The 24,777-nt window shown below is 42.1% G+C and overlaps 1 protein-coding gene across 1 annotated transcript in view; it reads left to right on the top strand.

Annotated features, from left to right (window-relative positions):
- Nucleotides 1–24,777, top strand: part of KIZ (kizuna centrosomal protein) — a 340,495-nt gene that overhangs the window by 123,298 nt on the left and 192,420 nt on the right. Inside the window, 2 exon segments of the mRNA XM_029596786.1 lie at nt 5,420–5,658; nt 17,177–17,311. Of these exon segments, the coding sequence (XP_029452646.1) occupies nt 5,420–5,658; nt 17,177–17,311 (374 nt within the window).

Raw genomic sequence — 24,777 nt, 5'->3', positions numbered from 1 at the left:
ATGTTCTGATTCTGAAGAAGACAGGTTGAAAACTGCCTATCTTAGACCTGAGGAATCTCAACAAATAACTAAAAAGAGCCAAGTTCAGGATGAATTCTTTGGGTACTATCCTCTCTCTTCTTAGGAAACAATTGCTGGCTTTGCTCATTAGACTTCAAAGATGCCTACATTCATTCTTAATCTGCAGGACACTTTTATGTTTCACTATAGTAAAGGAGTACTACCATTTCTGTGTTCCCCCATTTTGACTTTCTGTAGCATTCAAAGTTTTCACAAAATACCTTGCAGTTATTGCTGCTCATTTAAGGGAAAAAAATCTTCTTGTCTTCGCGTTCCTGCTTGATTGGTTCATATCTGGACATGCTCTTCAGGAAGCTCGGTTCTCCATTCTTCTTATAGTGAACATGTTTCAATCCATGGGATTTCTAATCATTCTTCAAAACTCCATTGTGAAGCCAAATTATGTAACTGACTTCATAGGTGCCCATCTGGACACCGCCCAGGGAAGATGTTAAGTCACATGGCAGAAACAATCCATGTCACCCCTTTTGTAGTCTTAACAAGAGACAAGCTCAGTGGGAGCTAAAACTTCAGTGGAACCAATATCTCCAACCAATGTCTGTCAAGGTGGGAGTATCTAAGCTGGTTATCAACTCTTTCACATAGTGTTTGTGAGGTTCCACTAATAGACTACGGGAGGCTCAGTCTCTAAATGAACCTCATGATATAGGTAACTTCTATTCTCCCACCAGTAGGTGCCAATATGTTTTCCTTGGCTGGTTAAATTTTTTCTATGTGGTCTACGGCTCTCCTTCCTTTTGGAGGGTCCCTCTTGCTTCCTATCTTAAGTATACTTACTTAGGCCTTGCCTGCTTTCCATGCTAAAACTTGGTCCTATATTATGCTAGTGTGTGCCTATATGCTTCTAGTCTTCCCTGGATATCAACTTCTCATGGTGTCTCCTTTTAGTCTTGTCTCAAGTGGACCTTACTTGTGAGTGTGTTCAGCTGAATTCATCTTTATGGCTACATTTATTGGGGCGGATTTTAAAAGGAGCGCGAATAGGCCTACTTTTGTTTGCGCTCAGGCGCAAACAAAAGTACGCTGGATTTTAGTAGATACGCGCGGAGCCGCGCGTATCTACTAAAAAACCTGGATCGGCGCGCGCAAGGCTATCGATTTTGTATAGCCGGCGCGCGCCGAGCCGCACAGCCTACCCCCGTTCCCTCCGAGGCTGCTCCGAAATCGGAGCGGCCTTGGAGGGAATCCTCTAACACCCCCCCTTACCTTTGTTGGGGGATTTACGCCTCCCGGAGGGAGGCGTAAATCCCCGCGCGCCAGCGGGCCTCCTGCGCGCCGGGCCGCGACCTGGGGCGGGTACGGAGGGGCGGCCATGCCCCGGACCGCCCCGGGCCGTAGCCACGCCCCCGTACCCGCCCCAACGCTGCCGACACGCCCCGAAAACGCCGCGACGGACCGGGACCGCCCCCGACACGCCCCCCTCGGAGAACCCCGGGACTTACGCGAGTCCCGGGGCTCTGCGCGCGCCGGTAGGCCTATGTAAAATAGGCTTCCCGGCGCGCAGGGCCCTGCTCGCCTAAATCTGCCCGGTTCAATCAGATTGAGGGCTCGCCTAAATCTGCCCGGTTCAATCAGATTGAGGGCTCAATCTGAATTAATATGGTGGTCGCTACAGGTGGAAGGCTATGTTTTTTCTTATATCAGTTCTAAGAATGATTCATTTAGTGACTTTTCTACCGTTACTCCAACCCACTCAACATCTCGGGGTCTCCTCTATTGATAAGAATCATTGTAGTAGTTAGATCATGAATATATTTTAAAAACATCAGTTCTTTCAACAAACCATATTTGAAGAAAATTCTGACACAGATGCTTCCTTTGAATTTTGGGGAGCCCATCTGAGAAATTTTTTCTCTTAAGGAGCATGATCATTAAAAGGATAGTCCCTACATAGAGCTCAGAGCAATCTTCATTCCTCTGAAAATGTTCATTCCATGGTTGAAGAACGATCCAGACAGACAACCAAGTGGAAATATGTTATATCAACAAACAAGTGGCAAAATTCTTGCAAATTTTGTCTGGAAACCTTCAAAATTTGGAAATGGGCAATTTCTTGAAGAATTTTTCTCTTAAGCTGTTTATGTTCTAGGAAACCGGAGTCCGATAACAGGCAGATTATCATCAGTTACAACTGCTTGAATGGTCGCTATGCGACCACATAGCACAGGAAACATTTTCAAATCTGGGGCACTCTGTGGATAGACCTCTTTACAATGTATCTCCTTAACAAAGTTTCCATACACTGCTCCAGAAGTCCAGCAAGATGCAAATTAGCAGATCCATTCTGAATTCAGTGGAACTTAGGGGCTTCTCTATGTATTTTCCCGAATTCCTGTTTCAAGAACATTTGACAAATTGAGAAGGGAGAGAGGTCAAATGATATTGAGAGCCTCCTTTAGGCCTTGTCAACTGTGGTTGCCCTGGCTTTGATGACTTTTCGGCCACTGATAAGATTGGTGGATATTCCCATCCGTCATTACACAGCGTAATGGGAATCTTCTGTATCTCAACCTGCTCTTAAGTCCTGGTTGTTGACAGTCAACTAATTTGATTGATGTAGTTGCCTATGGGAATAAGGGAAATACTCCTTGCTTCAAGGAAATACTTAACCAGAAGATCTTAAAACTTTAAATGGAGCAGATTTATCTTCTGGTGTTCAAGATTCAAACAGACCACTTTAATTGTTCTGTACACGTTTACTTAAATATCTACTAAACCTTTCCAACTCTGGTTTGAAAACTAAGTTAGAGTTCACCTTAGTGTTATAGAAGTGTTCCATGAGAATTTGGAAGGTGTTTCTAATTCTCATCAAGCTACAGTTGCCAAATTATGAAGGGTCTCGTACATCTGAAACCTACAGGAAAGGATCCTTCTGTTCCTTGGGATCTGAATGTGGTCCTAACTCATGAAGCCTCTGTTCTAATTATTAATAGCAAACTAAGAGTTCTTTCTTGAAAAGTTTTTCTATTCTTGAGAACATTTATTTGTACTTGAAGAATAAATGAATTGAAGATCTAGTCTCATGCTCTCTTTATATTCAGTTCTTTTACAACAGAGTAGTTTTGAAGACTAATCCTAAATTCCTCATGAAAATGATTCTCAGTTTCATTTAAATTGGTCCATTATCTTGCCAATATTTTTTCCAAGACTGCACACCCATAAAGGTGAGGTGGACATTTTGTACATTGGACTGCAGAAAAGCTTTACTTTATTTGAAAAGGACCCAGTCACACAGGAATTCTCCCTACTATTCAGTTCTTTTAGTCCAATCAAATGGGGGTTTTCAGTTACAAAAAGAACTCTTTCTACTTGGATCTCTGATTGCATCACCTACTGCTACACTTGGCAGAACTGCATATTCAAAGCAAAAGCCCATCAATTCAGGCCTACAGGAACTTCAGTGCATTTGTGCTTGCTTCTGTAGAAGAGATCTGCAAAGCCGCTACATGGTTTTATGTAAATACCGTCACTGCTTATTACGACCTAGAGGCTATTTCACATGAAGACAGCAGCTTTGGACAGGCAGTTCTTCAAAGCTTAATTAATTAATTAATTAATTCATTCATTCATTCATTCAATTCTATATTCCATTCTCAAACAAAATGTAAGGATCTGTGTGCAGTGCTCACCTCCTGCCAGTAGGGGGCCCTCAGTGGAACATATCTGCTGCTCAGTCCTCCAAGCCTCACGGCTTGGAAGTCCTTCTAGCAGCCATGTTTCCTTGCACTCTCACAGGATAAAAAACCAGCCTTGCTATGAGTACTGTACTTGTTCAGTCCCTTGTTGTGGTCCTTCATTCAGTCAGTCTTTGTATTTGGCTTTCTAGCTATAGTCCTTGCATCTGGCCTTCTTTTTATTTGTTTGACCCTAGTATTGTAGCCTTCCTATAGTTCTTGTTGAGCATCTGTTTGTTTTGCATTTTGTGGTGCACTCCTTGTTCTGTGTGTGTTTGTGGACACCCTTTTGTCTTGTTCCTATAGCCCAGCTCTGCCTTTATGAGTGTCCCTTCTGTACCAGAGGCTCAGCCCAAAGGGGGGAGGTGGCTGGTCAAGGCAGAAGATTGTGGAGCCAGGCCAGACCTGTCCTGCACAAGCCTGCTGTATTTGGGTCCGGCCATGCTCCTGCTCTGGGGGTTAATAAGCACTGACACCAATGTCACCACACAGTATTGATAGGTTGCAGTGATCTACAGTAATGAGAAAGTCTGCAAACCTCCTAAGATGGTCTGTATTTTAGCACAATTTATACTGGACACAATTAGATACTAATCTAAACCCCGATAAAGAAAACAAAACTGAAAAAATAACTCGTACAAAAAAAGATTAATTTTAATTATTTATTCAACAAAAGTATCATTATCGGAAAAAGTACATGAACCCTTCATTCAATAACTAACTTGGTTGCACCTCATTAATCAGCAATAACTTAAACTAAACATTTGCTGTAACTGTTGATCAGTCTTTCATCGCCCTTGAGGAATTTTGGCCCTTCTTCATCACAGAAACTGTTTTAACTCTGACATTTGAGGGCTTCCTTGCTTGAACAGCTTGCATTGTCTTGCCACAACATTTCAATAGGGTTTAAGTTGGGACTTTGACTTGACCAATCCAAAACACACAATGTTCTTCTTCAGCCATTCTGTAAATGTACTTGAATGTTTTGCACCATCGTTTTGCTGCATGACTCATTTTTGGCTTCAGCTCCAGCTACAGACAGATGGCCTGATATTCTCCTTTAGAATTTTCTGATATAAAGCAGAATTAATTGTTCCATCAATGATGGTAAACCATTCAAGTCCTAATGCAGCAAAGCAGCTCCGCAGTATAATACTGCCACTAGCATGCGTGACAGTCACGATGAGGTTTTTATTTTGGAAGACAATGTTTGTTTTTTGCCAAACAAAATGTTTGTTATTGTGAGTAAAAAAAATTAAATTTTTGACTCCTCTGTCCAGAGAACATTATTTAATAAATCTTTTGGATCATCCAGATCGTAGTTCCCTCTAAGCTGAGCATGTAAGCGATTACTCATACATTTTGGAGTATCGTGCAGTTTTTACATGGTTGGTCACATAAATGTTTCTTTATGCTATATAAAGAAATGCAACACTAAAACTGGTGCTCAAAAATTTTTGGTTTAAAAAAGTGCTGACAGATGACACCCACTTGTGTGACTGATTTATTCTGTTTGTCTATGGAGAACACCTGTTTCAGGTAAGCAAATTAACGTTTGCCATTCCTTATGGCCACAGTATTAATTTTTTGATAACACTTGTCCTTTTCATTGCAGAGAACAATAAAGATTTGGAGACTTTTTGGCCCTGCAAAATTCCGAACAGTTGGATAAAGACAGTTTAGACAGTGGCAGCAGCAGTGACCTCACTATTTCTCTCAGTGACACCGAAGAGATAAGTGCTACAAAACCACTGCAAAATCAGGAGAGTCTTCTAGAGATTTTAAAATCCATCCCTTCTGAGAATGAAAATGTTACACCAAACAGAGGAAATAGTAGTCCCCTGAATATCATAAGCTACCATGTCACAGAGGAAGGATCTTTAGCTACTTCAGCAACACCTCAGTAAGTCATTTAATTTGTGTATGCAGTTTATCTATCACTGAAGCATCGTTAGAGATTCTCCACCTGATGCTGAGTATTCGAAACATGACTTAAACAAGGTTGATCACATGGGCTCTCAAATGTATTTTATATTTCCTTTTAAAACTGAAAGTTTTTTCCAGTGGGGGAAATTACTTTTCCTTGAAAAGAAAGATGCCTGAAGGAAGTGCTTAAAACCTTTACAAAAATATTAAAATATTATTTTCTCTTTTATAAACCATCCTGTATATCAGGGGTGGCTCAAGGCCGGGGTGGGCAAACAACGGCCCGTGGGCTAAATCAGGCCCTTCATTGACTTCTATCTGGCCCACTAAACCTTTAAAAATTACCATTAGGTGCGGCCCGTGATGTTCACCGAGTGTAGACCTCATCAGCAGTCCCCTTTGAATGACATGCTGAATCACGCGACACCAGGTCCTGGCCTTTGCTGATGACATCTTCACCCAAAGAGGGGGGAGAAGGTAATCACGCCGCCAAACTTTTCTCTTCACGAGTGAGCGCAAGCCAATCGCATCTTTATTCAGGATGCTGCGCAGTGCAGACACTTGCTTGCCTACCAGCCTTTCCCCCTATAAGTGTTGCAGTTAGCTCTTATATTTGCTGTATGAGCCAATCGCAGCAATTTTACAGAGGAGATGAGAGCCCCGGTGCATCAGTTCCCATCCCTCGCCAGTGAGGAGAGGCCCCATTGTTGTTGTGCTGGCAGGGTGTCCCCCCCCCCCCCCCAGTGAGGAGAGGCCCAGCACTGTTGTGAGTGGTGAGTAAGGGAAGGGGCAGAGAGGGAAGGAAGAGAAATTGGTGAGAATGGTGAGTAATTGAAATGGAAGGGACATGAATGAGTGGGAAGGAGTTGGGGGAGGGAGTGAATGGGAGTAAGAGTGAGTGATAGGAGGAAATGAAGGAAGTGAATGGGAAGGCGTGACAGAGGTGAGTGGGAATGAGGGGTGAGTGACTAAGGGGAAAGGGTAATGAAGTAAGGGAAAACAGTGAGTGGATGTGGGGGGGGGGGGTGAATGAGAGAGGGAAGGTAGGCAGATTGAGTGGGAAGGTGAGTGACTGAGGGGAGGAGGGTGAATGACTGAAGTTGAGTGAAATGGAAAGGAAAAGGGAGGAAGTAGAAGAGGGAGTGAGAAGTAGAGAGGTGTTTGTGTGTGAGAGAGAGAGAAAGGAAGTTTGTGTGTACCCTCCTCTCTTTCCCTCTACTAATCTAAGTTTACAGTCTAAGGGTGACTGGAAATGAAACATTTCTAGATATGGGAGCCGGGGGGGGGGGGTGTTTTTTAATCCTTATTAGTTTTAATTATTGGGTGTTTAATATGTCTGCTGATTTTAAATATTTGATTTTGGGGAAATGTTTACAATTTTTTAATCGTTATTACCGTATTTTTCGCTCCATAAGACGCACCTAGGATTCAGAGGGGGAAAATAAAAAAAAAAAAAATTGTGCTAAACCGGCTCTGCGTCTGGGCGTCTTATGGAGCAAATTAGGGGAGTGCATTGCTTTTTTTTTTCTCCCCATTTTGTTTTCGGGTCTGGGGAGGGCCATTTCGGTCCACTCCCCAGATCAGAAAACGTTTCTTTCTCTGGGAACCCCTCCCCCCCCCCAAAAAAAACAAACCATCCCAACCCTTTAAATTAACAACCCCCACCCTCCTGATCCCCCCCAAGACCTGCCGACTTAATTTACTACAACCCCCCACCCTCCTGACTGAGGTGAGGTTTGCTAGTTATATCTATTGGGTTAAATGTTTTTCTGAATTTGGTAGAGGTGCCGACAGCAAGCAATAGAGATTTGATTGCTGTGCAAAGGACCTGCTGCGCCCACCCTACTGTACCATGCCCTTTCGCCCCCTGCCCAGCCCCACCCTCCAGCATTCATTATGCTCGATAACTTGTAATGCGGCCCCCCACACCAAAACGTTTGCCCACCTCTACTCAAGGCAATCTGCTGCCTGAGGTGAGGGATGCAATGGCAGCCCTCCCCTATGATGTGGGGTGTCCCCCTTGGAGTCTGGCCCTTTTGGGGCAATCAGGAGTCCCAAAGGAGTGGCAGATATATTATCACTGACACTCGTTCTAGGAAGCTGACAACCCTGCCACATTCCTGGGAGCCCTATTTTATTTATGTTCCACCTTTCAGCCATTTTGAAGGGATTCCATTCAGATACTGTAGATATGATTTTGTCCTCAGAGAGTTCACAATCTAACTAGGAGTGCTTCAAGTGCAGTAGTGCTCTAACGCGTATTAAACAGCGTATATCATGCAGTATACACGATATTTTGCATGTCCCCCGCTGTTCTATCCTCCCTTATCACAATGATCTTTGAGTGTGATTTGCTTGCATTAAGAATGCAAGTGCATGCAAAGAAGGTCATGAATAGACAATTTGATACAAATATTTTATCAAGACTGACCGAGAAGGTGGTCACCCGCGATAAAATAGCAACATCTATTTCAAATGTGGTAAATGGGAGGCAGAAAGCCCAGGACCCTAACATGGGTCCCAAGGCTCCTGCTTCACGTTTAACACTAGAATCACTGGAGGGGGGAGGGGGGTGGGGGTTGAGCAGGGGTTAGGGCTAAGTCCTGGCTCAACCTAGGGCTGCCATTTGAGGTGTCCCTGACTCCCCCAAAGTGTATAAAATTTTTTTTTTAATGTAGGTATGCATTGATGGTCGGGGTCCCCCTCCCCACCAAATGGCAGTACAAACAAGTAGTGCCTCCGGTGCCCCCTTCCCCCCCTCCCCAAATGGTAATACAAATATCAAGGTGGCCTCTCCATCCCCTGGCCCCCTCCTCCTCAAAGGTTCAAAATGTAAAAGAGGGGTGCAGGCCCCCCCACCCTCCTGACACCCCACAAACCTTGAAAATTAGTAGATGGTCCCAGCCATGTGACTGGGGCAAGGTCTGGGGATCGGACCTGAGCCATGTGGCTTAGTGGCTTTAGGCCTAAGTTTGTACCTGAGGCAATGTAGGGTGAAGTGACTTGCTCAAGGTCACAAGAAGGAGCAGTGGGATTTTTGAACCCTGGCTTTCCTGGTTTGCAGCTACTCCTCCATTCCCTATTGCTTGCCTCCCACCCTTCCCCAGCATCTGCACCCTAGGGACATGGGAGGCCAGTGAATGAATGGGAGTCTGTGTGTGGCATGCTGTCTTAGGGCCAGTGCAAGGGTATTAGATGCCCTAGATGAATCTTACAGCCTTTTCATTCCCCTTCCCCATAAAATTTAAAGTTATGCATTCTTTTCCATTTTAAAATTTATTAACTGCTTTCCCAACCTAAAAAAAGGAGATTGTATGTGGCAAAGTACAATCTTCTGAAGTAAAAATATCATTTACAACATGTACATTATATTTACATGCATGACAAACGACACTTTCAATAATAGTTTAATAAACTACCTTTTTCATAGTAATCAAGGCAGTTTACTGGATCCCCATATGGTATTAGGCCTATGGTAAAATGCACTGGGTGTTGGCTTGGCCCACAGAAAGCAAGGAATAAACTGAACTGCATTTCCAATATAGTAAGCCTTCCATATAATAATTTCCAGTACTCAAACAATAACAACTCTACCTATGAAAAAACAATACCTCAAATATTATACCAGGTCCTAAACACTAATACATCTCCTATTAGGTAAACAGATTAAAGCTAGGTTGTTGGAAATCCCTACACAGAAACTACAGTCACATATACAGAACACAGACAGACTCTCACTAAATACAAAATAAAGAAACTTTAAAATATAAATTGAAATGTGCAGACAAAAACTGAACTGGAAATAACAAGAAGCCAAACTTTGTATGCAATGCAAATAAAATCAAGAAATATAATACATTAAACATACAATAAAAAGAATGTCAGATCAGCTGATGAATAGAGCATCATCCATTAATTAAAAACACATACAAATGTTTAAAAAATTACCAAACACAAATAAAACATTTCAAAATAGCAGACACATCACATCTAATAATTAAAACTAGCAAGGCTAAAAAAAAATCTCCCACTCTCTATACTTAGGAACTTTAGATTTCCAGTCACCTTGAGATTGTCATAGATTGGAGGAGGGTGTATAGAGTTTGCCCTCACACACACACACACACAAAAAGGTACACGCGCGCACACACACACACTTGCACAGTCACAGGCACTCTTTCACACTCACAGACACAGACATACATGTTTTTTTTTTTTTTACATCACTACAGGACCTCTATTCTACTAACAAAAAGGGAATACTATGCCAACAAAATACACCATCTCCAGTATGATGCCCAGGCCCTGTTCTCATACGTAGCACAAATCACTAAATCAGCCCCTCCGTCTATTCCAGACGAACAAGCACTATCTAAGGCTAATGAGCTCGCATCATTTTTCCAACAGAAGATCTCGAATACGCTCGCCCTCCTACCTCCAATTACTACACCTTTCACTTCAGGCGAGAAACCTCATTCCCTCATGAGAGCCAAGCTTGACAGCTTCGAATCAATCTCCACCAAAGAGATCGAATCCCTCCTAAAAGACAGAAACCATCTAGCCACCCAGCAGATAATATCCCATCGAAACTCTTGCTTCTCATCCCAAACACGATCTCAGGACCTCTGACAAGCATCATAAACTGCCTTCTAACTCAAGGGATTTACCCAGACAGACTAAAAACCGCTTTACTCAAACCCCTCCTTAAGAAACACAATTTAGACCCTCATGAACCAGCCAATTTCAGACCCATCTCTAATCTCCCATTCTTAGCCAAACTAACGGAGAAGAACTGGTAAACACCCAGCTTTCAGAGTATCTAGAAGATCACAATATCCTATACCCTTCGCAATATGGTTTCCGTAAATCACGCAACACGGAAACCCTCCTCATTTCACTTACATACCATATTATAATGGGTTTAGACAAAGGCTACTCCTTTTTATTAGTCCTGCTAGACATCTCGGCGGCATTTGACGCCGTCAACCACTCCATCCTTCTAGATCGCCTAGTAGATATCGGTATCTCCGGATCAGCCCACAGTTGGTTCAAGTCCCTTCCTCTGCAATAGAACCTTCAAAGTCAAAATCAATAATAAAGAATCACCCTTAACAAAGTCCACTCTTGGCGTACCACAAGGATCCGCCTTATCTCCCACCCTCTTTAACATCTACCTCCTCCCCCTCTGCCAATTGCTAACCGATCTTAATCTAATTCATTATCTGTACGCAGACAATGTGCAGATTCTAATCCCTATAACAGAATCTATCTCAAAAGCTCTCACCCACTGGAATAACTGCCTTCTATCTATCACCAGTCTTCTCAACACCTAAACTTGGTCCTCAATGCCTCGAAGACAGAGCTCCTCCTCATCTCTTCAAACGAAGATAATATCCCCCCACCATCCCCACACAACTCCCACATCACCCATAAGCATGTTAGAGACCTTGGGGTAATTCTAGATAATCGACTAAACCTAAAGAAAATGGTCAACACCACATACAAAGACTGCTTCTACAGACTCCAGGTTCTAAAATGACTCAAACCACTCCTATTTTTTCTATGACTTCAGGAAAGCTCTCCAAGCATTGCTATTAGCCAAGATAGACTACTGCAGTGCCCTCTTCCTAGGCCTCCCCAAATCTACCACCAAACCACTGCAGATGATACAAAATGCCGCAGCGAGATTGCTGACCAACACTAGCCATGGAGAACACATCTCACCCATCCTCAGAAATCTACATTGGTTACCAGTGAATTTCAGAATCTTATACAAATCAATCACCCTAATACACAAATCCATCCACCATCAACTTCAACTCGACCTTGAAATCCCCTTCAAACTACACTCCTCCTACAGACCAACTAGAGATATTCACAAAGGAACTCTGCAATTTCCCCCAACTAAAGCCACACGCCTCTCCTCGACCAAAGACCGAGCGTTTTCGATAACAGGCCCATCTATCTGGAATAACATCCCCTCCGACCTAAGATTGGAACCCTGCCTTTTAACATTCAGAAAAAAACTCAAGACGTGGCTCTTTCACCAAGCCTTCTCAGATCCCCCAGACAATCACTAGTTGCCCTTATTCTTACCTGGACGATGGTTTTTCTCCTCCTGAAAGATGGACTCTGGCACTTCCAGGTTAAAGCACATTAAGCTTTAACCCGTATTCTCTATTGTATTATTTTATAATTACTACCTGCCTTACCTTCTTTCCAGCTATTTAAGCTTCCAAGTTCTTACTCCTTGTTGAATGTAACTTTGCCTTTTTTCACCTCTGTTGTTTAATTACTTTAGTTGTCGCTTCAGTTTATACCCTTGTTCAATGTAAACCGATCCGATATGGTTATTACTATGAAGGTCGGTATAAAAAAAGTGTTAAATAAATAAATAAATACAGAGCCCACACAAACATCCACTCATAAACACTCATACACACACACCCTCTCATACATACTCGCATACAAATCACACCCCCCCTCTCATACATACTTGCATACAAATGCGCGCACACACACACACTAGGGTTGCCAACTTTCTACTCTGAAAATTCCAAACACTTGGATGGGCTGAGTAAAATTTTCACCAATGGTGTCCTTCTGCTTCCACACATGTCTATTATTCCCGTCCTTGCCCCTCATTTCTTCTCCCCAATGCTCCCTCTTCCCTAGGCCAAGCCCAGCAGAATTTCAATGCACACACTGCTCTTCAATGCTCCCCTGCCACTCACCACCTATTAAAGTCCAGCAGTATGGCACTTCTCATCCCAATACCCCCAAACCAAGGTCAAGAACTTCAACACTCAAAGTTAGGAGGATGAATCCCACCAAAAAACCCACAGTATTTATTTACCTTTTATAGTGCAGTACTAGTGTCTATTCCTGATCTTCAACAATACGATCGAGCAGCACTCGTGGCTGCAGCAGCTGGAGGTCAGTATGAGAAGGACAGGACTAAGCAAGTTAGAGAGACAAGCTGGGTTGCAGGCAGCAGTGGGCCAGGAGAGGCAGGAGTCTCCAGCTCCTATGCTCTAGTTGGGGGATGGGCTCAGGAGAGCGAGTAGAGACAGTCATAGTGACATGGCCACGCAGCAGGACCAGTGGGGTAGGGGGAAGGGGAACCAGGAACAGTCAGTGGCAGGTGAAGCTAATTTTTGTGTTGAGCTTAGGCAGGGCTGGACTAAGATTTTGGTGCCCAGGACAGGCTAGTAATTCAGCACCCCTCCTCCCAAATACTCCAAACTTGCCGACAAAAATTGAACTGAAAACTGCAACAAGCCCAACTATAATGTGTAGTGCAATAATGGAAAAACAAACATTATCATTCCTCACATAACATTAAGCAATAAAATCAAGAGATATAAACAATTATTCATAATATTAAAATCATTCTAATAAAAAGAATGTCAAAACAGCTGATTAAAATATCCGATAATTAAAAATGCCGATATTCTAATATCTAATATTTTCCAAACTCAATACAATATTGCAAAATAGCATTCAAAAATGAAAATTAAGGATTAAAAAAATCTTCCACTTTCCATATCTGGAATCTTTTGATTTCCAGTCACCCTGAGATTGTTGTGGACTGGGGGAAGCCACACAAACTTTACACTCTCTCTCTCTCTCTCACGCGCACACACACGCTCTCACACACTCTCTCTCTTTCATACACTCCCTCACAGGCTCACACACGCACACTCTCTCTCATTCTTTCATACACTTCCTCACAGGTTCTCGCGTGCACACACACACACACACACACTCACACTCTCTCTCTCATTCTTTCATACACTCCCTCACAGGCTCTCACACACACTCTCTCTCTCTCTTTCTCTCATACACTCTCTCACAGACTCTCACACAAATACCCACACTCTCTCTCTCTCTCTCATTCTTTCATACACTCCCTCAAAGGCACACACACACACACACACACACACACTCTCTCTCTCTCTCTCTCTCATTCTTTCATACACACTCTCACATGCTCTCACACAAATACACACACTCTCTCTCTCATTCTCTCATACACTCCCTCACAGGCTCTCACACAAATACACACACACTCTCTCTCTCATTCTTTCATAATCTCCCTCACAGGCTCTCTCACACACACAAATGCGCACACACACATACTCTCTCATTCTTTCATACACTCCCTCAAAGTCTCACTCACACACACACACACACACACACACACACACACACTCACTCTCTCTCTCTCTCTCTTTCATTCTTTCATACACTCCCTCACAGGCTATCACACACACATGCTCATACACATGCAGCTTTCACACACATATATTCAAGCTCTCGCTCTCTCTTTCATACACATGCAGGATTTCACACATATACAAGCTCACTCTCATGCTCATGAAGACTCTCTCTCTCATACACACATGGGCTCTCTCACACACACACAACCACACACAGGCTTGCTCTCTCATATACAAATGCAGGCTTTGACATAACCATGCAGGCCTCACTCTCTCGCTTTCTCATACCAGTGTAACACGTTACAAGAGGCCTAATTCCATATGAGTTTCAAGGTTTTTTTTTTTCTAACTTTATTGCAGGGTTTTCTGGTTGGCAACACAGTACAGCATGGAAATATAATATATGTAGATATAATATATATGTTGTAAGTGATATTTTTAACCTCACTGTGTGTTTAATGTCATTTTTCATGTAAAATCTATTAATATATGATTTTAATTGTGTGTGTGTGGGGGGGGGGAGGCAGTGGTGATGCGCAAGGCTGTATGGTTCACCTAGGTCCCTTGATAGTCTTGCATCAGCCCCTAGAGGCAAAGTTCTTTCCCCATGAGGCCATGTAGGACATGCCGGAGTCTAGCGAGAAATGGCAATTCTCTTTTTCCAGTTCAGATCTTCTGCTGGGCCTAAAAGTGACAGCAGAAGAAAAATGCTTGGTGGCCCCATGAGGGACAGAGAATACAGCTTGTACAAAAAGTATATAACTTCTGACAGAGGGAGCACTCTTATCATTCCTTTGTGTCATTTTAACAATAAAAAGTAATACAGAGGCATTTTTTTCAGTTAAGCTGTGGATTGTAATTTGTCACATTTGTGAATACTGTCCATCAGGTGTGTCACAATGGGGGAAAAAGGTTGAGAACCACTGCCCCTAGACAACTCCGCCTGAAAAATTTCACTCTTTTTGCCTCTCGCTTATTGGGAGGGTCCACCCTTGGCATCTCTGCATAAAGCATGTTAGAGGGTAAATTTTAGTAGGACTTCTGCAGGTAAAATAGTGCTTTTACTCACAGAAATGTCCGTTTTGAAAATTTTTCAATGTGCTTAAAATTACGAGGCTTCAGGCATGGGGAGAGGTGTGTTCCAGGCAGTAGAGGTTGGGATTTATGTGCATGCTTTTTTGATTTTAATAAAGGATGCAACGTAAATTCTCTCAGCAAACTACATGCACTAAATAGCAGATGTAATTGTATGCTTATAATTTTCCTGGGATAATATTCCCGGGATAATATTCCCAGTTTGGTTTGAAACTTGAGCACATAACCTGTTAATTTATGCAGGCAGTTATAAAATTACCTCCTAAGTATATAGATCCCTTAGTTTGTTAAAGGTCTTTTTGTAAGAGTGCTGAGAATTAAAGTGGTAGAAAGATGACTGTTTCAGGGCTCATGCTAGAGGGGAAAGAAGGCAAAGCTTTTTGCCTGTGCTGTTTAAGCTGCATTGAAGAGGACTTAGCACAGATGGATTGTGTACTACAAATGTAACAGATATAATTCAAGCTGTCAGCTTAATCCAGACTGTTTCCAGGAAGCAACCTGTAAAAGAGAAGGACCCCTTTTTGCTGACCTCTGAACCTTAGCCTGCTGCAGATTGTCATAAATTTTGTTTTCTTTTGTATTGGTGTCCCTTCCTTCCCCTTCTCTTTATTATTGTTTTCTCTTCGAGTGGCACCCTGGAAAGACCACCCAGAGATTTGCACAATAGGAAATGAGCTATCCAGAGAAATGCATGTTAAGTAAAGCTAGCAAAAACAGAAACGTACTGTTTAACTACATTTATCTGCTCTTCTTCAGCACTCTCTTGTATATTAAGCAATGTCCAAAACAAGAAATATCTTTTATATGTACTTAAGCAGCTGTTTTGTCTTTTTGTTTTCATATTGTGCTATTGAATTACAAACTTTAACTATCATGGTTCATAATGATAGCTATGAAGTTGAATATTTGTAGAATAAGTATTACTGTTGTAGATATGGCAAAACTATTGTAGATGGAAATGATCAAATTTTGGTAAAGTAGATGCCTAAACTGACTGCAGCCTTGGTCGGACTGATATGGCAGGCCAGCTCTGTTTATGCTTTGAGGGGTCTTTCTGTTAAACCCTTCACAAAGCTGGCAGTCTGGAATTGAAGACTGAATAGCTATTTACACCTCTGTAAAAGGATTAGCAGAGCTCTATTGTTACAATGTTTAAATCTTAATTTGCATTATCAAAGAAATGTAGCCTCACCCAGATCTCTGTGCACACTTATGTTCCTAAACATGTATCTGCAGGTGGTCACTACATATTTTGACCACTTGTAAGGATGTAAAAAAAATATCTGAAACTCAGTGTGAAATGGGCAAGCACTGATATTGCATCAACAAATGGCTGTTGCATCAAGATTCAATTGGCTTTACACAGTCTGCCTCAATACATGTATAAATTATTATAAAGTATTATTTCAAGTATAGATCTATGTTTGTATGAATGGATACACTTACTACATGATATTATTCATTCATAGGGATCATGTTTGCTAAATTATTAACAGTATTCCATGGGTATTTAATTGTAAAGTATGTGAAACCATGCCATATTACTACATAGTATACAAGAAATGCTAATACTTAAAAGCATAAAATATGACTGTAGAAATAGCAAAAGCCACTTACCTGGGTAAATACTAATTTACCCGGGCAAAAAGACTGTCAGAAAACTGCCCACCCTTGGCCCAACTAAAAGTATGTGCAGGGTTCCACGATACAATCGCTTCTAGCCTCATAGGAGTAGGTATTCCTGGACAGGTATTTAGGTCAGAAGAGGACAGTAATTTTCAAATTTATGCACATTATTTTCCATACAAAAAGTATCAGCAGAAAAAGCACTTGCAAATGTTGGTAGATATATTCTCTATAAAAATATTCAAAGTGAAAGTGCTTTTGTATTTTTTTCTTTGAAAATTGGTGCAAAGACTGCTAGTCACAAGTATCTGCAGACTTTGCAGCAATATGGGCAGTTTGAAAATTGCTTTCTTTGTTTCTGTTTTCATAGGCTTCCAATGGATCTTTGTCTAACCCTGAACTCATTTTGTAATTCAGGTCCTTTGTGCTAATTTACCCCATCTGATCCTCATATTTCATGGGTTTAAATGAAAGAATAACTACATATTGTACATTATTTTTATTCTGAATTAATTCACTAGATTACAGATATGAAATGTTCTTTTTCTGCAGAGACTGCTTGTCTGTTCAAGGATTCTTTCATTTAGTTCAGTCAATAGAGGACATGGTGCTGGGAAGAGACCCCAAGTTTTTGGGACTGTACAGAAACATAACCATAAGCACAGCAAAATTGAATCAAATTATAAGGGTAAATATGTTTTCATATTGCATTTAATAATTTTCAAGTATATTTATGTTTGACAGCTTATATGGTTGTGCTCATAATTTTACATACCGCTGGCAGAATTTGTAAGATGTGTAGCATTTTAAGAAAACATGAGTGATCAGACAAAACATTTATTTTTAATGCATTTCAGATTAAACTATTATGCATTACAGAATAGCAGAATCATTAAACAAACCTTAGTAATCAAGGAAATAATAAAATGGTCCTGTTCAAAAGTTTGCGTACCCTTAGTTCTTAATATTGTGATTTCTCCCTTTTGCATCAATAATGACTTGCAGTCCTTATAATGATAGTTGGGAATGAATGCCTTATTCTCTCATGTGGTAAAGCTGTTCATTCCTTTTGCAAAAAGCCTCCAGATCCTGTAAATTCTTTGACTGTCTAGCATGAACTGCACGTCTGAATTCTCCCCAGAGTGGCTCAATGATTGTTGAGGTCAGGAGACTGTGATGGCCACTCCAGAACTTTCACTTTCTTGTGCTGCAGCCACTGAAGAGTCACTTGGCCTAATGTTTCAGATCATTGTCATGTTGGAGAGTCCAAGTGCACCCCATGTGCAGCTTACTGGCCAATGAATGCAAATTTTCCTCCAATATTTTCTGATAAGATGCTGCATTCATCCTGCTATCAATTTTAATTAAATACCCTGTGCAGCTGTAGCTCACATCACCTCCAAAACAACTGAGATCAACCTCCATGCTTCATGGTAGGGATGGTGTGCCTCCCTTCATAGGCCTTGTTGACTCCATAGCATTTATGGTTGTGACCATAAAGTTTAATTTTGATCTCATCATTCCAAATGATTTTGTTTAAGAAGTTTTGAAGCTTCTCTACGTGCTGTTTGTTGTATTGTAAGTGGGCTGTTTTGTGGCTTTTGTGCAACATTGGCTTTTTTCTGTCAACTCTACCACGCAGCTCATTTTTGTTCAAGTATCTCTTTATTGTGCACGCTGAAACACCCACACCACTTTGTTTCAGCGAAGCCTATATTTCAGTAGAAGTTGTTTGAGGGTTTTTCTTTGCATCCCAACAAATTTTCCTGGTTGTTGTGGTCTACCTGACTGTGGCTTGGTATTAACAGAATCCATAATGTTTCTCTTCTTGATCAGAGTTTGAACAGTAGTGATTGGCTATCTTTTTATATCCTTTTCTTGATTTATAAAGTTGAACTACTTTTGTTTGTACATCCTTTGACAGTTCTTTTGCTTTCCCCATGCTTTAGTAACCAAAGGCAGTACAGCCCTGGATGAAATGCACAAGGCTTTCTCAAGAGCTAAGAAACTCATTGAGTATTTATACACAGACACTAATTGTAATCAAACAAGGTACAGGTATGGATACCTACCCTTCATTGTTATCTCAACCTGTGTGTCAGCTTGAATTTTTATTATCAGCCCAAACATTCAAGGGTATGCAATAGGACTATTTTATTATTTCCTGTATTGCTATGGTTTGTTTGATTGTGCCATTCTGTAATGCATAATAGTTTAATTTGAAACACACTAAAAATAACAGACTTGTTTTGTCTGATCACTCATGTTTTCTTAAAATGCTATACATCTTACAAATTTTGCCAGAGGTATGTATAAGCACACTGTAAATACAAACAAGAGAAGTCCATTACCTGCTATTAATTAAGTTGACTTAGAAAATAGCCACTGCTATTACTAGCAACAGTAACATGGAATAGACTTAGTTTTTGGGTACTTGCCAGGTTCTTGTGGCCTGGATTGGCCACTGTTGGAAACAGGATGCTGGGCTTGATGGACCCTTGGTCTGACACAGATTGGCTTATTCTTATGTTCTTATGTTAAATTCTGGCCTACTACATCTTCCAGGTTCACAGTGATTTGGTTCAGTTCGTCTGACTTATCACCCTTGAAAACCATCTTCAGAACTGGTATCCTCCCCAAATATCCCTCTTAGCCCTTCGGGCTCATAAAAAACAAGGTGGAATTCTTGGAGGAAGCTTGCCAAGTCCTTGAAGTAGGGGATCCTTGCTTTCCCAAGGGGGGGAAGTCCAGGCCAATGCGGTGCCACTCAAGAGAGAAGAACATACGTGATCTTGGTTTGGTCGTCAGGGAATATTGCAGCCCTGTAGCTGAAAGTGCATCCGGAACTGGTTTATGAAAAACCCGGTATTGCTTGAGGTCCCTCATAAAGCGTGGGGGTAGTGGGTAAATGAGTAAAGGTCTGATGGAGGCAAGTGGTACCTGAGTTGCAGAATCAATCTGTCTCAGTGCGAGTTCCCATCTCAGAGTGGTTTACTATGATGGCTAATTTTCCAGGGCTATGATAACCTGATTGAGCACCTTTTGCTGTACCTATAGGCCGCTGTACCAAGCCTGATATTGCTGGAGTGAAACCTGAGCTGCCGGGTCCATGGCCTCAGTGAACTGTTAGGGTTTGTGGACCCTTGTATTGGAGTGAGGTGATGCTTCCTTCTGGGAAAGATGATGCAGAGACTGAGCTGAGCTTTACTATACCATCCTTTTTCCCCGTGGTTGAGCCTTTGGATTACAGGAATCGGCAGATCTTAGGTTGATAGTCTCTGGTGTAGGCTGAAGAGAGCTTCCAAAGTTCAGGCTGGCGGTCGAGGCTGGCATCAATCAAGGTTGAACGGTGATCACAGGCTATGGTTGAAGTGGGGTGGCAGACAAGGTAGCTCAGGTCAAAGGCTAAAGTTGAGTTGGGCAGCAGACAACAATGATCAGATCACAGGCTATGGTCATCCAAGGGAAAGCCGGTGAGAAACAAAGGCTGGATGAGGCAGTAGGCAAGGCTGGAGAAGGCTGGCGTCAAGACAAGGCAAGGCTGGACGAGGCTGAAGACAAAGGCAGTAGGCAAGGCTGAAGACAATGAAGACAAGTAAAGGCTGGAGGACGCTGAAGACAACAAAGGTACGGCACCAAAGCAGCAACTCTCACAGTACCAGGATGGTAGTCAACCCTTTGCTGAGGCATCTGAGTGTTGCAAGGCTGGGGTTTAAATATCTGACCATGTGATGTCATCAGCGAACGCCGGGCCATCCATTGCTCCAACCATGTGACAGGGGCCGGCCAATGGCACCGATAGCCCCTGTCACATAGTAAGAGCAAAGGGCCATCGGCGCCATTTTGATTAGTGACGGCCCGAGAGCAGGAGATCGCTCCAGGGACCCCCGCTGGACCACCAGGTACTTTAAAAAGTTTTTTTTGGGGGGGGGGGGGGGTTTCAGGAGGGTGGGGGATTCGAAATAATTCAATTTAAAGGCTCAGGGTGGGTTGGGGGTTGTTTTTCAGTGTGCCCTTTCTTCCTGCCCCCCCTCCCCCAAAACGATAAGAGTTTTCCTATCACTTTCAGGGACCCCGATGTTTGGGCGAGTTTGAAAATATCGTCCGATATTTTCAATTGTTAGAAAAACGATTCACATCCCTACTATTTATGCTACTATAAGAGGTCACCTAGTAAGTCGAGGTGAGGTTTAGGTAGTAGTGTAGGGGTAAGGGGCCATTTTTACATGCAGAGTGAGACGTACAAACAGAACAGTACACTCTTATGAAGATTTGATGTCATTCGGCGTGAGGAAATTCACACAAAGATGAGATTTGTACAATGTTCTCCTCAACCTGGCTTGATGCTACCCAGGTAGAGAACCCTTCAAGGTCAAAGAGAAACAAGGTAATATTTTGAAAATATTTAAGCGTAAATTAGTGGTTACTTAATTTTTTACATATTTTAAATATTTTTTTTCAGTCTTTTGACTTTCTCAAACATATGATTAATCCTTCAAGTATTTATAAATTTCTAATGCATGCATGCATTAAATTCTACACTCTAATAATTGTTTCTTTTTTTCTCCATTTATATCTGTGCCAAGTTATGTTTTGCCATAAAAAAATTCTTCTCTAATATTTTTATTTCTAAATGTTAAATATTTCTTTTGACCTTTCTAACATTATTATATTTTTCTTATGAGCTTGACCATTATCAATTGTGCATGTATAATTTTGTTTTTAAAATTAGTCTTTAATCTTATTTTTAGTAATTGGTTGATAATTTAATGTTTTGCAGCCCCTGACGCAGCCCAACCCCCAGGCGAAACTCGGCCTGAGTGGGGCATATTTTATTCCCACTTGTGTATTTATACAGCATCATCATAAATAAAGGAATCCCTATATCTAAGGCAACTGGTCTACTTCTGCTTTGTTTGCTTCCTTGATTACTATTGGGGGCATACACATTAACTATGGTATACATTATAGAATCGATCTTTAACTTAACCAATATATTTCTCTCTCAGGATATTTTTTAATTTCCTGGACATTCACAATTAGGTATGAACACATCTACCCCAGCATATTTATTCTGAACAGTACAAGAAGCGAATAACCATGATAAAAACATTTTATGAACCTGTGGTACCATGTACAGTCAGAATGGCCAGAGAATAGATGCAGACTAGGCTCTGGCTGAATATCAGGAACTTTAAGTCACAACAGAAAAACACTGCATATCTTTGCAGCTTACAAAGAAAAAAAGCAATATAACAACTTATAGTCTCTTGTTCTGCAGCTCTCCTAAGGTTTCTTCTGATTTCCCTGGGGACTCTCTTCCCTTCTGGGCGTAGCTAGATATAGACCTTCCCAGAGGCCTCCTCCTGGTACAGTATTCCCTGTTTTTCTGGTGCTTAAGGTGGACCGAGCCAGATCTCTGAATCCTGGTCCCTTAAGGTATTCTGGGATTTCTTGTGGATACTCCTTCACAGAACCATTAACCTTTCATCTCTCTTTCTTAAATTTGTCTCTTGTAACAAAAAAATAGAAGCACCCAAGCTTTGGGCCTCTTTAAAATAAACACATGCCTTTCATTGGTCTTTAAACATTCAAAAAGAAAGAAATCTCACTAAAGCCATCCTACAAGAGTAATAAGAGCAAAAATTATACGTAGAGCCCTACTATAATAACCTCCACATATATTCCCTTAATTACCCCACAACAAAACCCTCCACCCATCAATAGCATAAAATCTTCTCATCTCTAAATCACCCAAATACTCCTCTCTTTCCCTCCAATCTCCCCTTCGCATGCAGGCAAAAAACCCTTCAGACCCATTCCCATTGCAAATACCCACCTAAATCCCACCCCATTCCCCACGCCAATCTCTCCACTGGTCTGCAAATCCACCACAGTGTAGATCTTTCACAACTAAAGGAATGCAAGAAAGGAGAATGTGTGGCTAACAAAATTAATAAAGGCACTTTTCAAAACACGAAAACCGTTTTTTTAAATTATAGACATAGAAACATAGAAATGACGGCAGAAGAAGACCAAACGGCCCATCTAGTCTGCCCAGCAAGCTACGCACTTTATCCATTTTTTCCCCCTTTTTTTTCTTCTCCCACCTGTTACTATTGGCTTCCAGTACCCTCCAGCCCTAATTCCCCTCCACCCCACCACCAATTTAGAGAGCAGCGCCGTATCTGCATTCAAGTGAACGTCCAGCTCATTAGGGGTAGCAACCGCTGTAACAAGCAGGCCACACCCTTACCCCATACTCTTACCCACCCCTGTTTTTATTTATTTATTTTTTTGAGATAGCAGCCCTCCATCCTTCCGCTCTGTTGAAGGTGGAACACCAAACTACTGGCCACTGGCATCCCGCTCCGTGAATGCCTCTGTGGCTACTGCCGCTCCGTGCAGTGTTTGAATGCTCTGTGGCTACTGCCGCTCCGTGCAGTGTTTGAATGCCTCCTCCTTATTCACGCCCTCTAGACTTGATGGATCCACAGTGTTTATCCCATGCCCTTTGAAGTCGTTCACAGTTTTAGACTTCACCACTTCCTCCGGAAGGGCATTCCAGGCATCCACCACCCTTTCCGTGAAGAAATACTTCCTGACATTGGTTCTTAGTCTTCCTCCTTGGAGCCTCAGCTCGTGACCTCTGGTTCTGCTGATTTTTTTCCAATGGAAAAGGTTTGTCGTTGTCTTTGGATCATTAAAGTTTTCAAGTATCTGAAAGTCTGAATCATATCACCCCTGCTCCTCCTTTCCTCCAGGGAGTACATATTTAGATTGTTCAATCTCTCCTCGTATGTCATCCGATGAAGACCCTCCACCTTCCTGGTCGCTCTTCTCTGTACCGCTTCCATCTTGTCCTTGTCTCTTTGTAGATACGGTCTCCAGAACCTGAACACAGTACTCCAGGTGAGGCCTCACCAAGGACCTGTACAAGGGGATATCACTTCCCTTTTCTTACTCGATATTCCTCTCTCTATGCAGCCCAGGATTCTTCTGGCTTTTGCTATCGCCTTGTCGTCATTGTTTCGCAGACTTCATATCATTAGACACTATCACCCCAAGGTCTCTCTCCTGCTCCGTGCACATCAGCCTTCTCCCCCCAGCGAATATAGTTCATTCGGATTTCCACTCCCCATATGCATGACTCTGCACTTCTTGGCATTGAATCTCAGCTGCCATATCTTCGACCACTCTTCCAGCTTCCTTAAATCCCCGTCTCATTCTCTCCACTCCTTCCGGCGTGTCCACTCTGTTGCAGATCTTAGTGTCATCCGCAAAAAGACAAACCTTACCTTCTATCCCGTCCGCAATGTCGCTCACAAATATATTGAACAGGACCGGTCCCAACACTGATCCCTTGTGGTACACCACTTAAAAAACCTCCCTCTCTTCAGAGAGAGCTCCATTTACCATCACACATTGTCTTCTGTCCGTCAACCAGTTTGCAATCCAGGTCACCACCTCGGCACTCACTCCTAAGCTACTCATTTTATACAACAAAGGAGATTTTAGATAATTCACTTCTTGAACAAGGGTATCCCCTTGTTCAAGAAGTGCTGTTTACTCCGCACTTCTGCTGTACAACTAAAGGAATGACATCAGGGTGATAGCCCCCAAGAGAAGAAGTTTTTGGGAACTTGCCAGGTTCTTATGGCCTGGATTGGCCACTGTTGGAGACAGGATGCTGGGCTTGATGGTCCTTTGGTCTGATCCAGTATGGCATGTTCGTATGTTCCTATGTTATTAAAAAATGGTAACATTAACAATTAAACCCCAACCTTGAAAGTTATGAAATGAAACAGCTTGCATAAGCGATCATTTCAGTGATATACAGTACATACAATCACTAGCTAACACACTCTCTCCTGACACCAGCCATTCAAGACCTCCAACAAAGAAAGGCTAGCGTGAAAAGACAATAAGAGGGAAGTAATTACGTCCCCCCAAGGCAAAACAGTCAACAAAAGAAGGGTACACAAAGTCAAGTGGCAGCCCTTGAGGTGTAGAGCCAGCTGAATTTCGATGGAGAAGTCTTCTTTTGTGGAGGCAGAACAGCCTTCCCTCTTCCTCTCCCGTTGCCCAGTTTAGACTTTTGGAGGGGTCTATGTTTAACAGCATTTAGCTGGATAATTGTGAATTATCCGGCT

This window comes from Rhinatrema bivittatum, chromosome 3, assembly GCF_901001135.1.
Source record: "Rhinatrema bivittatum chromosome 3, aRhiBiv1.1, whole genome shotgun sequence".
NCBI lineage: Eukaryota > Metazoa > Chordata > Amphibia > Gymnophiona > Rhinatrematidae > Rhinatrema > Rhinatrema bivittatum.
Note: the sequence above shows the minus strand (reverse complement) of the source record. Positions and strands in the feature narration are given on the sequence as shown.